This window comes from Felis catus, chromosome A3 (assembly GCF_018350175.1).
Source record: "Felis catus isolate Fca126 chromosome A3, F.catus_Fca126_mat1.0, whole genome shotgun sequence".
Lineage (NCBI taxonomy): Eukaryota > Metazoa > Chordata > Mammalia > Carnivora > Felidae > Felis > Felis catus.
Genome location: NC_058370.1, coordinates 58320831 through 58334925, shown reverse-complemented (window position 1 = coordinate 58334925; position 14095 = coordinate 58320831). Strand labels below are relative to the sequence as shown.

The 14095-nt window shown below is 38.5% G+C and overlaps 1 protein-coding gene across 50 annotated transcripts in view; it reads left to right on the top strand.

Moving 5' to 3' along the window:
• MAP4K4 (mitogen-activated protein kinase kinase kinase kinase 4) overlaps positions 1-14095 on the top strand; it is a 190947-nt gene that overhangs the window by 115405 nt on the left and 61447 nt on the right. For all 50 annotated transcript variants that reach the window (XM_045054041.1, XM_045054047.1, XM_045054046.1 and 47 more), the window contains exons 5-9: positions 706-816; positions 4759-4849; positions 7383-7513; positions 10085-10139; positions 11603-11681. In XM_045054041.1, the coding sequence (XP_044909976.1) occupies positions 706-816; positions 4759-4849; positions 7383-7513; positions 10085-10139; positions 11603-11681 (467 nt within the window). The remainder of the gene's footprint in view (positions 1-705; positions 817-4758; positions 4850-7382; positions 7514-10084; positions 10140-11602; positions 11682-14095) is intronic.

Here is a 14095-nt window from a genome sequence, read left to right as displayed (position 1 = left end):
TCATGTTATGCCAAAGGCACTGGACTTAAAAAGCAGGAAAATAAATACTTTTTCTAATTTTTTAAAACTCATCATAGAAAATTTGCAAAATTAAGGCAAAAGAGAAACAATTAATCTTTGTTTTCATTGCCCAAGTCCAATCAAAGTTAAAATTTTAGAATCGCTCGATTCATTTTCTAGGTATTTAAAAAATATACTTGTGTTCATATTGTATAAACATTTAGGTGTTGTAAAAAATGTATTTTTAAAATTATGTACTGCTTTAAAATAGCATTTCTCTTAATATAAAAGGTTGAGAATCATAATGTATGGAAGATAGAATATCTTTGACTCTGGCAAATGAGAGAAGATGTTAGAGTATTTCCATCAGATTTCTGATAATTAGTCACTGATTAAGGACAAAATGGTCTTCCCATGCCCATATGAGAGAGGAAGAACACTTTAGAATCTCTGCACTGGGGGATGTGCTGTTAAATATCAGAAACTCTTAAATCTCCTGGATCAAACATACACAGTGAATAAATTAAATGGCGAAATGAGCTCTCAGTAATTTGGATGCTTCCAAGATGATCACGTACCTAGATCTTTAGGGAAGGCAGAGGGGGGTTAGACTGCTTTCCTGACTTCCCTCCGGTGTGTACTAATAGCTGTGATGCTCTCACTGACTGCTAGGATGTGCTAGTCACAGTGTGTCTTGTCCCGTAGCTTGTTATGGAGTTCTGCGGGGCTGGGTCCATTACAGACCTTGTGAAGAACACCAAAGGGAACACACTCAAGGAAGACTGGATAGCTTACATCTCCAGAGAAATCCTGAGGGTAAGGAGAAGGGCGAGTCTGTGATGCCCGGTACATGGTCTTGTGTTTCCATTTTCATTTTCCTAGCCCTGAGTATTACTTTGCATTAACTGTAACTGTACAGATTGTTCTTTTCACGACAGCCAAGGGCTCTGTGTAACTGGCTGGCTTTGATTGTTTAAGCTACATCATGGTTTTGATTATGACAAGTATCTAAGGAAAGTAGACTTACACAAAAATAGTTTTCTGTATTTCCCTGAATTCACCCTCCAGGTGTTAAAAAGAAAATCCAAGTGAAGAGGAATCGTCTCTAACTATTGTTTTTATAGGAATCCTGTGTCTACGCTTATGAATCAATATCAATGATGCCAATCGCTGGCTTTTAGAATCATCTTGTGGACTTTGACATTAACTCTGAGAATTTGTTGCAATATTTATGAGGGGAAGTTCTAATGTTTAATGTTTTTTACAGCTGATTGAAAGCCAGTTTATTATGTTAACGTTTCTGAACTACTGTTTTAGCAGATTCTAAATGATCGCGTTCAGTAGTGGTGCTGCACTTATGCCACGGGCAGAGGGCCTGTGTAGATTGCATTTGGAAAGTGCGTGTGGGTTAGCAGTGGGCCTCTTCCCTTTGGCCAGCTGTCCCAGTGTCACTACCCCTTAATTACACATTTAGATGATTTTGTTGGATTTCATTTACCCACCACATTTAAAAAATAAAGACTGTGGAGTTAAACTAGAATCTAATTCTTATGCTTCTCTCACTAATAAAAAAAACTGTTGCTGTATTTTTTATTTATAGGTAAATTTACCCTACTTTTATATTTAAGTTTCTTAGAGGATTTCAGGTTTAAAAAACACCACCTAGAATTTACAGAGATGAATTTTAATTCCTTTTTATTTAGATATTTTATGAAGCCCTTGAAATTAAGCAATTCCCTTAAGAAAACTAGTCATAGGGGCTGAGGTGGAAGAACCTTACCTTCTCTTTATAATCACACTCAGATTTCATTATGAAAACATGAGAGTCCTATCTTTTATGGTTATTGTAAGAAGCAGAGTCTAAAAGTGGAAAACTAAGTATCCCATCCTGTACTACCGTGAAAGAGTTCACCAAGTGGGCAAATGCATTCATTATATTAACAACTAAAACTCTTGGCGTGGTCTGCAGGAGAAAACAGTGGTTAGAGTGAGGCAGATGTGGGTTTGAGTCCTGCCTTTGCTACTTACCTGATACACACCCCTGGCAAAGTTACTCCCCTTTAAGGACTTTCTTCATCTGTAAATTTTAGATACCAACCTTATGAAGCAAGTGTCATTGTTATGAGAATTAAATGAGTTGGTATATATGAAATTATTTAATGTAATGTGTGTATATAACGAATTGTCAGTAAATATTACACTTACTGACACCTTTTGTGTATATAATTCCAGTGTAGGATTTCTCAAGCAGAGATGTAGGTTTTAGTATGAATGCCCTAGATGTCAAATGTATTTCGCCTATCAGAGACAACTAACATGTTTTTATGTACGCAGGCAAGCATTTTTCTACTGATCATGTAATAAGTATATTTAGCTATTTTACTTCCATTGATCTCAGACATTATTTCAAAGATGCCCAGGTTGTTTGAGGCCCTGGAATGATCATAATAGCTTAATGGACATCCTTCTGAGATACACCAAATGTTTTCCACCTCAGTGGGTACCTGAAACAAAGAGTTCCCTTCATTTACATTTCATTTAGGATGGCAATTTTTTCTATAACCAAAGTCTAAATGAACTAAAAACAAGTCTCTGGAAGAGTCAGTGTGTCACAAGCTAGTGTGTGTTTTTTCACAGGGACCACTGAGAGTCCACTTTGGTAAAGAGAAAGCAATATGGTAAGAAGGAGGTGAGCTGTCCTGGAAAAGGAAGGCACCCAGCCAGCCCAAGTGGATAACCTGGGTTCTCAAAGACACTGCTGGGTTAGCTAATTTCTGCAGCAGCGAAACTTGTCTACCTTCTTTAGTAGATGTTAGATTCACATGCTGTTATTATGTTAAGATCCTCAGAAGGTTGACAGTCATGAGCATATAGGGCCTCAGACATCAGTAGGAAAGCTCTCTTGGGCTGGCCCACTGAGACTCTTGACCAAAGGTTTACCAACAAAGCCAGCCATGTTCATTCCAGCCCACTTCTACGTTTATAGTCCGCACAGCTATTGATGCATTTTAGTAGAAGCTGATATTCATTGTAAGCCTTTCATAACCAACACTGAAGGACAACCTTTGATGTTCCTTTGCTCTATGTCCATGAATGAGAGTTACAGGAAGAATGTTTTCTGGTTTTGAACTTTGATGCATTTGCTCTAGGGTGGTATTTACTGTGTATTTGGACTATCTTTGCTATGGAGGAATAATTGTGGCTTAACTTTTGGCATGGCAGTAGTTGAACATGCATTCTCTCTCTTCATATAGGCAAAGATATACTCATTTGGAATAATCATAACTCAAGTTCACACTGTCTACGAGCTATTAGACACACCTTGAGTGGTTTCACCTGGAGACACATCAATCCCTTAGCAGTAGGGACAGGAAGTAGATACTTCTTAAGTTTATTGCTTGTAAGAAACAAGAGTGCATGCAGGCCACATTTCTTTGAGAAGATGTGAATACTTATGTTTGTTGTTGCTAAGATAATCCTGTAAAAGTATAAGATGGGGGTTGTGAAAGAGAATATAAAATGAACTGAAATAATAGAAGTAGGAATTATGAAGGAATTAGGGAAGCTACTTTTTTTGTTTGTTTCTTCTTTGCTGTTCAAAGTTATGCCATGCTGAAAGGAGAGACTTTCTTCCTAACTATAGCACTAACATACCATATATTTTTAGTGCCTTTTTCCCCTAGTCAGTGCTTTGCGGTGTAACACTGCACATCCTGTGTGGGGGGGAAATAAACAGGGCCATCAAGTAAGCTCAATTCTGCTTTATAAGCAAACTAGTAAATTGTTGTTTAGAAACCCTCTGTGCTAGAAAAATTAGTATTCTAGAGCGGCTGTTATATTTAACACATACCCTACACAGTAATGATAATAAAACCTCACACAAAAAAATCAAACTGGAAAATGAAATAAACCTTTCTTCTGATCTGGCCTTTTTGAATTGAGACATTTCAGAATAAATAGGTTGCTTGTATCTTAAGGAGGCAGCCTATAGATTTGGCTTCTCTAGCTAAAGATAGAAAAAGTACAGGAGTTGTGAGAATGACACCTTTTTGTCGTCTGTCGGGCATCTGTTGGATGCAGAATGTGTTTTTGTTCTTCTGCCACCTCTCTTAAGAGACATGCTCTTGGGCTTTGCTCCAGATACAAGGTCATCAGAAAGTGCTATATGCCCAGTAGGGTTTATATCCTTGGGAAGGAAGGATATTTTATTTGAACATAAAGCTGATTCAGTGGCAGAATTGTTTTATGCTGGGGTGGAAGTGGGATTGATCAGCAGTTAGCAGTTTGTCACTATGTGGTGGGAAAACTAGGCAGTGTTCAACAGCCAGACTTAAAATCCTCTCTGGCTCTTTGCTTTTCCCCTGGGATGGGTCTAGTTCAGATATACCCACGGGGTCACCCACTGAAAGATGGACATGTAGCGTGGGAAAGGAACCACCCTGTACACAAATAGCACAAATTACAGCAGAGAAACTACAGATGGTAATCTAGAGCGTATCTTCAAGGAACAGCTAGAAACGGGTAATGTTGCTCACACAAGGGACCTAACCCACTGGAATTGGGGAATGGGTACTTCTTTCTGTTTGTGTGGTACTACTGGTGATGTCTTCATGGGAAGGCACTAAGGTTGAATTATAGTACGTTCCGAATGTGGTTCATAAAGCTATTGGCGTGCATGTGCATTTTGTTATAAAAAGTGTGTTCCTGGCTATTTGCAGCAACAAAGAACTAAAATTCAAATCTGTCTGTCTTCTTCAGGGACTGGCACATCTTCATATCCATCACGTGATTCACCGGGACATCAAGGGCCAGAATGTATTGTTGACTGAGAATGCAGAGGTGAAACTTGGTATGTGATGCATGTGCCACATGATCTAATACTTGGCCCCTGGTGCAGACCAGCGACACTCTCTACCTCACTGGCATTTAGCGAAAAGCTCAGTCTGTTACCCACATTTTCTCTTTTGTTCTACTTAAGAAGTGAGAACTGGGCTTATTATTTTGTCTGGCTCCAACCGCCCTTCCCTCATGCTTCTCCCCTCTGCTCACCATATAATAGACTACTGTTTAAATCAGATCACATCACTTTCTTTCTTAAAGACCCGTTAGTGGCTTCCTTTTACACCTGGAGTAAAATGTACATTTCTTCCCATGGCCCATAAAAAGCCATGGCTCCTACTACTTTCCAGCCCTACTTTGTGACCATCCTCACTTCTCTCTTCTTCAGTTCACTCATTTTTATATTTCTTAGACTTTTCCCTTAGCGTCTGCACATACACTATTCCCCACTGGGAACAGTTTTGAAGTTGCAGTTTTTTCCTCATCTTCAAGACCTTCCCTGACCCTCTGATCTGTATTGGGTCCCACCACTTGTTTCCTCATTAATACTGATCACAATTTATAATTATACAGCTGTTTGTTTACCTCTATTTCTGACTTATTTACCGGAATGTAATTTCTAGGAGTGTAGCAACTAGGATGTTTTATTTATGAGAGCATTCTTTTTTTTTTTTTTATAATTTTTTTTTAACGTCTGTTTACTATTGAGAGACAGAGAAACACAGAGTGTGAGCAGGGGAGGGGTAGAGAGAGAGGGAGACACAGAATCCGAAGCAGGCTCCAGGCTCTGAGCTGTCAGCACAGAGTCCAACGCAGGGCTCAAACTCACCAACTGCGAGATCATGACCTGAGCTGAAGTCAGTTGCCTAACCAACTGAGCCACCCAGGTGCCCCTTATGAAAGCATTCTAATCTGGCACCTAACTTAGTGGCTTAGATGTTGTAGGTGCTCAGTAAATTTATGTGTGGATGCTTGAATGGATGAGGTCCAAAGTACCTTCCTGGAGATGATTTTATAATGGTTCTTCTATATTTCCTGTTTCCCTTACCTGAATTTGAACTTTTTTCTTTTTCCTTTAAAAAAAATTTTTTTTTAATGTTTTTATTTATTTTTGAGACAGAGACAGAGCATGAGCAGGGGAGGGGCAGAGAGAGAGGGAGACACAGAATCCAAAGCAGGCTCCAGGCTCTGAGCTGTCAGCACAGAGCCCGACACGGGGCTCGAACTCACAGACCGTGAGACCATGACCTGAGCTGAAGTCAGACGCTTAACTGACTGAGCCATCCAGACGCCCCTGAACTTTTTTCAATCCCACTTTTATATAATGGTTCTGTCAAATTTTTAAACAGAATTAGCAGTAAGTTTTCTTCCACTAAGGCATCACAGAAAAAAATTCTTTCTACTTATAAGGATCTACTCCATCTTTCAAAAATCTTACGCACCGTAGTTCTACCTTAAAATCTTCATTATTGCTTTCTTGCATAATACCTCCATTTATCGGTCGTCTGTGGAGAAATAGGGTGCCCATTTAGGAAATTCCCTCAAAACCAAGATAGGAGACACTTGAATTGTTCTCATTCCCAGTGACTCAGCAAGCTGTGTGTGTCCCCTGCACTGGCCCTCTGGTGCCAGGCCTGTGATACTCCCTTCGTAATAATCGCTTGGTGATCACTTGGCGACTGCTATTTGAGTTGCTGCAAATGGCATGCACTGCTTGGCACATGTGTCTGTCTCAGGAGCCCTTAGCTTGTGAGCCCACCTCTTGGCCATGTCGTTGCCCGAGTGGCTTCAGGAGATGTACATACACAAGTTGAGTCTATAACCCCACTCCTGTGAGTGATCTCAGCATTGTGCAGTCCTCCTAGGGGTAATGACAATGTACGTAGTGGTATCATTGGCAAACATTCTATTAGAGATCCCGATCTTCCTGTCAGCTCTGCCTCCCACCCTTGAACTTTCCTCTAGACTACCATCATCGTTTGGCTGAGTAGGATGTAGGGGTCACTCTGAAAAATCGGAAGTCCCAGGTACTCTGAGAGGTGTTTCTTAGTATATTTGTGATATAGCTTCATTCTCTTTATTGAATTCATTACTGTGTTCTTTCCAGAAAACCTTTGTGGCTTTCTTCTCTTTCTGTGGTTAGTGCTGCCTCAGAAGCTAGGTCACGTGGGTGTTAGTCAGTTCTCCTGAACTTGGAGCTTTCTATGACTTGATCTTGTTTGTCGCAGGCATGTTTCCTGCAAGCACCGAACGTCCTAATTCATCCAAAAGTCCCTCTGGTGGCCACTATCCTGGAAGCTCAGGGAAGTGGCTGGGTTCAGGCTTCCCAGGAGCCGGTAGACTGGTAGAGGATCTTGTCATTTTAGTGGCTCTGCTCTGGAGACTGCTCCTTATCAGTGCTGGTGACCTTGAGGAGTTTGTATATCCATGAAGTATTACTCCTTGAGTTTACTCTGAAGACACCTCCTCCTCACCTTTCTTCGTCTGATAGTTTACTTATTTGCTAATTATGTTCTACTTCTTCCTTTCTCTTCCTCCCACAGTTGATTTCGGTGTGAGTGCTCAGCTGGACCGGACAGTTGGGAGGAGAAATACATTCATAGGCACCCCCTACTGGATGGCTCCTGAGGTCATTGCCTGTGATGAGAACCCAGATGCCACCTACGATTACAGAGTAAGAGGCGCCTACTTTCTTGGCCTTTACTGGGTCCCTGGCATTCCTGAGGGATGGGGGCACTGCTTACAAAAAGCTTACTGCTTTTTCAATGAGAATGACTTGGAAACTTTGTTGCAAGTGCAAATTTTCTGGAACAGTATTGAGATGCTGTCTTGTTATTGTTCATCCCCCATCACCTCTGTTCTCCTTACTAAGTAATATTCTGCTTTCAGGGCAATGCAAGTCACTGACTTGTGCATAGAACTTTTTGTCATGAGTAAATTAAATGCTTCTGCCCTGTTTGCCATCCTTGTAAAATTGAAGAATATAATCAGATGTTTATTATACTTTTAAAAATACTGTCAGAATATATAACAATAGCTTCATCTATGTGAAATTTTAGAGTATTGCTAAAGAGCTTTATAGCTTTGATTTGGCACACAAATAATATATTTAAATTATTAGAGTGACCTCTAGGGACTTGTATCAATGATGCACTTTTTTGATCTCAATGTAAAGCCCATATTTGATCATCAGATTCAGGTTGAGCGTTTACAAAAATTATTTTTTTACCAAAGTTCTCTTGCTGTAATTAAACGAGTCAGAGTGTCTATGTATCTGTTAACGGTATTCAAAATTGAGTTCATATTTTCACACTCTCCAGTGTATTTTAGTATTTATTATAAATACCCAATTAATGAAGCTCATTTTAAGCATATGGTATGGAGGAATTTTTATTTTATTTTATTTTATTTTTTAATTTTTTTTTAATGTTTATTTATTTTTGAGACAGAGAGAGACAGAGCATGAATGGGGGAGGGTCAAAGAGAGACAGAGACACAGAATCCGAAGCAGGCTCCAGGCTCTGAGCTGTCAGCACACAGCCCAACATGGGGCTCGAACTCACGGACCGTGAGATCATGACCTGAACCGAAGTCGGACACTCAACCGACTGAGCCACCCAGACGCCCCAAGAAATTTTTATTTTATTTTTAAACATGCTGGAGTATTTTACAATAAATTATAGACTAGGTGACTTTTCACTCTTTATTATGTTATTACATATCCAAAAATATTTTCCAGCATACCCAAAATATTATGATGCTTAAGTAAATTAAAAATAATTTCATAGTACAGAGTTTGTAATTAAACCCAACTGGTTTATACCTGGCTTATCCAAACGAGTGTTTAATATAGGACAAGATATTGTATTTGGTTGTTTGGCTACTGTGTATCTTTTAATCAAGGCTAACAAACTGCCCCTCCTCTTCTTTTTTTCATGACACTGATTTGTTGACAAGGCAGTATTCCACCATATAGATTTGTCTTACCATTTTTAAATTTTAACTTTACAATCTTTGTTAAGGTATTTTCCTTGTGTCTTATAAACTGGAGAAATTCCATTAGTATTGAGAAAACCTAAAGCAGGATTGCCTCGGGAGATGGGTATGGTTTGTGTTATATCACACCAGGGGGGCGTGAACATCTGTATATCCTGCCACTGATGCTTAAGATTAGTCACTGAGTCCAGGTGGGTGAAGCCCCTCCTTTGCGCTTGACAGTATAGAAAACCTCGTAAAAATAAGGGAGAAATTTGTGGGCCTGTCCTTTTTGGAATCAAACATGTGTTTGAATTGTGTAACATAATTATAGGTTATTTAGAAAACTGAGCAACTTTAAGTAAATCTTTCATTAGAATATAGCATATAAACAAAAGAATGCTAATGATAATAACTACCCAATTGTCTGCTTTTTAAAAATCTGTTTTGGATTTTAAGAAATTGGCTGATAAAACTTACTTCCGTCATTCATCAGCCGATGTTTATTGAGTGCCTACCACATGCCAGTCACAATTTTGGGGACGCAAGGTGAATAAAACAGACGAAAATGTCTGCCCTCATGAAACTTGTATTTGGGTGGGGAATAAAGTTAAAACTCAGATTTTACAATTAATATTTCAGGGGACTGAGAAGAGATTCCATGCCTAGAAAGGCAGCTGATTGCTTACTCCTTATTAAGTTTGAGGGGAGAGTAGAGGCTCAGCGGTGTGATTACAGTTGGTGAATTCAACTCTGAGCCTTTTATAAAGAAGGCTTTCTAGCCTTTAAACTTTTTTTTAAAGTTAATTTATTTTTTAATTCAAGTATAATTAACATACAGTGTATATTAGTTTCAGGTTAGCCTTTAAAATTTTAACATCTTAATTAAGTTTGAGATAGTGACATAAATCATAAAATTAAACATAACTTGGGCCAGGAGTCAAAATTATTGAACGTAAAGAAATGAGGGGACACACTGAACAGCAGGCATGCAGTGGCCGAGAGAAGCTTTTACATGGACCATCTCTCGTTCAGTCACAGATGGGAGTGGTTCTAGTTAACAGGTCAATTTTATATTTATTTTTTCATTCATTCATTCATTTGGAAAGTATTCTTACGTATGTGTTTGTGCTTTTAATTTTCTGGCAACTTCTTTTCAGTTTATATACCAAAAAATGCCTTTAAATCATTTGTGTGACTAGTCAGCAGTGATAAGTTAGTGGCTTCATATCTAATCCAGTAGCTGTAACATTCTGTTTTATTTTTGCAGAGTGACCTTTGGTCTTGTGGCATTACAGCCATTGAAATGGCAGAAGGTGCTCCCCGTAAGTAATGTACTTTCTTCTTTAGCCCAGTTCTTCTGTGTGAGTTAAAATCAGTCTCAAGCCTTCAAAAAGAACAACTTCATGGATAAAGCCTTTCCTAGTGGGGCATTTAGTGGAAGGAATCATAAATACAGTGAAGTTTTAGATGTAAAAGGATTCTTGGCATCCACTCTTCCTTTTGAAGATCCCTGAAGTCTGTAGGCTACATTTTATCTTTTACGTAAGTTGTATTTAGATGTGTGACCTGAAATTATGCTGACATCAGATAATAGGCAGTAATTTTTCTTTTCACAATTTAAACTTTAGTGAAACTAAATCCTAACACGTGACATTTTAGTAATACTTATGTTATTACTTTACAAATAGAGGCCTAACTTTTTATCTGTAGAATAATTTTTTTTTCTTTTTTTTTCCTTTTTTTGGATACTTGTGAAATTTGCTTCTCCCTTTCAGTTAAATCAATGACAACTTCATAAAATTGATTTTTGAGCAGAGACAGGTAGAATTGCAGAGAACAAAGGGACAAAACAGCGTTATCTGCTGGTCCCCCTAAAAAAAGGGGTACACAAAGAATGTGTACATGTCATGCTACATAGTTGCTGCTGAATAAATATTTGTTGAATGAATGAAAAAAATTTCCAATGGCTAAAAATTAGTTTACAGTACAGAAATGGATGTCAGTCTTGAACACCATGTTTCCTCATGTTTCCCTCTGAGGAATTGAGACAGGGATGTATTGCCAGATCCTTTGTTTCAGGTTTTTTTCACAGTGGGAATAGATTGTCTTCTTGGCCCCCATTTCTTAGCTGCCTTGTAAGATTCTTACGAAGGTAAATAGACATACAAAAATGCACATTATCTCTTTTGATATATTAATATGTGCGTTTACACCTGCTATGCCTTTATGGGCAAGTGAAAGAAGTATAAACAGTAAATGCACAGAATCAAACAATCCATTTTGTTCTCTCGTCTTTGCTCCTTCTTAGTAACACTGGCTATAGCAAAAGAACAGTTAACATTTCTGGAGGGCTTCACTGGGCTGATTACTATGTCTAGGCACTCTGTGAATGCCTTTTCGAGCAGTATCTGATTTAATCCTCACAGTGACCCTATGACAATAAAATTATTTTCGTTGAGATCTTATAGATGGTGTAGAAACTTAAGCTATTCACTCTTTTAAGACTTTGAATCCATATTTATCTTTGATTTATGAAAACTTTCCAATGTCAGTTTGAACTGTGAAATTATGTTCTTCTTGTTGCTCTTGACCTCCTTATCTTTTGCTATGTTTATAAAGGGGGAAATTCAAGGTATATCCTAGGGTTGATAGCTGGATGTCTAAACTGCTTGACATAAAGATTATCAGATGATGGGACAACGCATTTGATATTTTGAGTGAGCCCTAGAAATTAAAAATGAGTAAAATTAAGTGCCATACTGACACAACCATCTCCTTTCCCCAGCTCTCTGTGACATGCATCCAATGAGAGCACTGTTTCTCATTCCCAGAAACCCTCCTCCCAGGCTGAAGTCAAAAAAATGGTAAGCTATGTATGCTTTTGTTGTTGTTGTTGTTCTTTCCTTTTTTAAAACAAATTGTTCCTTTTCAGTTTCGCTCCAAGACAAAATTCTAGCCATTTTCATTCCCAAAGAACGTAAGAGCCAGCACCGTGAAACACCAGTTAAATTGGTTTTTTTCTTGATAAATTCTTTTCATTACAAAATAGTAACAAGTGACCATATGAAATACTGTAACATGGTTAAAGAAAAAAAGTTTCACTTTAATATTTAAGCCCACTTTTAAGTATATTTCTAAGCATTTTCACATTAAAAAGCATAGCTGTACTGACTTTGTAGTTCCTCGGATAAGATAGGATTTGAACATTAATGGAGGCATTTACTGTAATGATTGCAAAACATTGGAATTATTTGTATCTTTTTTCATTCCAGAAATGAGAGGAATGGTCCTCTCTTTGGGCTGCCACCTTTCTCTCTCCCTGCAGCTCACATACTTGCAAAGCCAAAGTTGCTTATGAGTGAAGGGAGATGATGGTGACCTTCCTCGTGAAAGCTTTAAGAATTGTAGCGGTGTGGAAAAGTGTTGATTTGGTTTAGTTTTAAAAGTCTTTACAGGAGAGGGTAGTGCTTTGTTTTCACCTGAGAATGTTGCTCCCTTATTTCTCCTTGAACTTTTTTTTTTTTGAGTCCTTTCCTCTCACTTTGTCTCCATTCAGGCTCCTCATGCACATGGGTCCTCTCCCTTTCTTCCATTCCTGTTTTCCAGGGCACGTCTGTCTCACTGGTGCCCACCTCCTACTATGGTGGTTTTTTCCCCTTCTGAAACTATTCTCACTTATTTTCCGATGAGTGTTATCTCCTCTCAGGTTCTTGACTCTAATTCTGAAGTATGTGAAACATCTCAGTTTCAAGCGTTCTTCTGTTCTGGATTTGGTCTTTTAGCCATTACTGTGCTCTTCTTGGTTGCTCATCTTCTGATATTCTGTGGTTTTCCTTGCCCATCTGTGGGCTTTACATGCACACACGTGTTTTCACTCTTGTTTCTTTCATACTTCTCCCCGTTCCTCACTGTCTTTACCTACCTTTTGTCTGCTGGCAGGAATTTTCTCATTCTACTTACACTGTGTTTAACCACCTTCAACTCCAGATAACTGAGCTTATCTAGTTCCACTTACCAGTTTTTAGAGAGTTCTCTAAAGCCGTACAGTTGTCAAGATTTTAGCCCCACTTGGTCTCTTGTACTGAAACATGATAGCTGTAGTCATCAGTGGTGGGTGGCCAACTTTAGGGAAACCAAATGTGTATAGAGGACATCACCAAGGAGTAAGTTCTGGGGGTGGGTAACACTAGCTAAACTAAATAATGCTATTTTTATTAAAGGGAGTTTATGCTCTGTCTTCAGGGTACCTCACAATTCACAAGTCTTGTCAGCTGGCCCCACTCTGATTATTCTGTCTGTTATTTGCAGTTTGGGATTAACCATTCTGTGTATAATACAGTGATCTAAAGAGACAGCTGTAGATGGCAACAAATCTTCCTGCTTTCTTACACCACATTTTCTCTAAAGTTGATTAGATGCATTTTCATCCATTTACATCATTGCTGTCATTTTATCCAGGTATTCTGAAAGAATGAGATGATTGCAAACATAGTGTTCTTTTTCCTTTCTGATTGCTATCTTCCTATCCACCAGTGTAAATTTCTCCTGCTGGTTTTAGAGAAGTGATCAGTGAATTCTCTTCTAGCAGAACTTGACAATTGATTTTAAAGAATATATTGTAGATCGATTGATTCCCAAATGTTAATTTGTAGACATGGAATGTGAGAATCCCTTTGGAATCTTCATTTAGGGTTCCAACCTCAAGGTGTTTCTTGTTTGTTAGGTCTGAGGAGTGACCCAGGTATTTGTATTTTTAATAAACTCTCAAAGTGGAGTTGATGGGCATTGGAGTTTAGGAATCTCTGTGTTAGAGCAGTTTCCACTACAACTGTGTAGACTCTACCATGTTCCTCACTAGCCACAGAATAAAGTCACAACCTTGCTGTGTGACTTTGAGGACCCTTCTCTGAGCTGATTCTGACCTATTTTTCTGTTCTTTTCCACTTTTTATACTAGCATCAGAAAACGATTCATTACTCCCTAATACTTTTCTCCCTTTGTTCATGTTGTTCCTTTCACTCTGGAATGGTGGCTTCTCTCTCCCATTTCTAGAATATCAACTATCCTACTTTTTTTATGCTGGCTAACCCCCTGTAGCAGTAGTTCTTTCTTCCTCTGTAAGGTTGAGTACATACCTGCTATTGTGCGTCCATAGATTTCCTCCACTTTATTTCCTATGTGTATTTCTTATAGAGCCTAGCATAAACAAATGTAAATTGAAATGTAAATATTTGTCGAATTGAAAAAAATGGGAAATTTGAATGGAAATACAAGACAA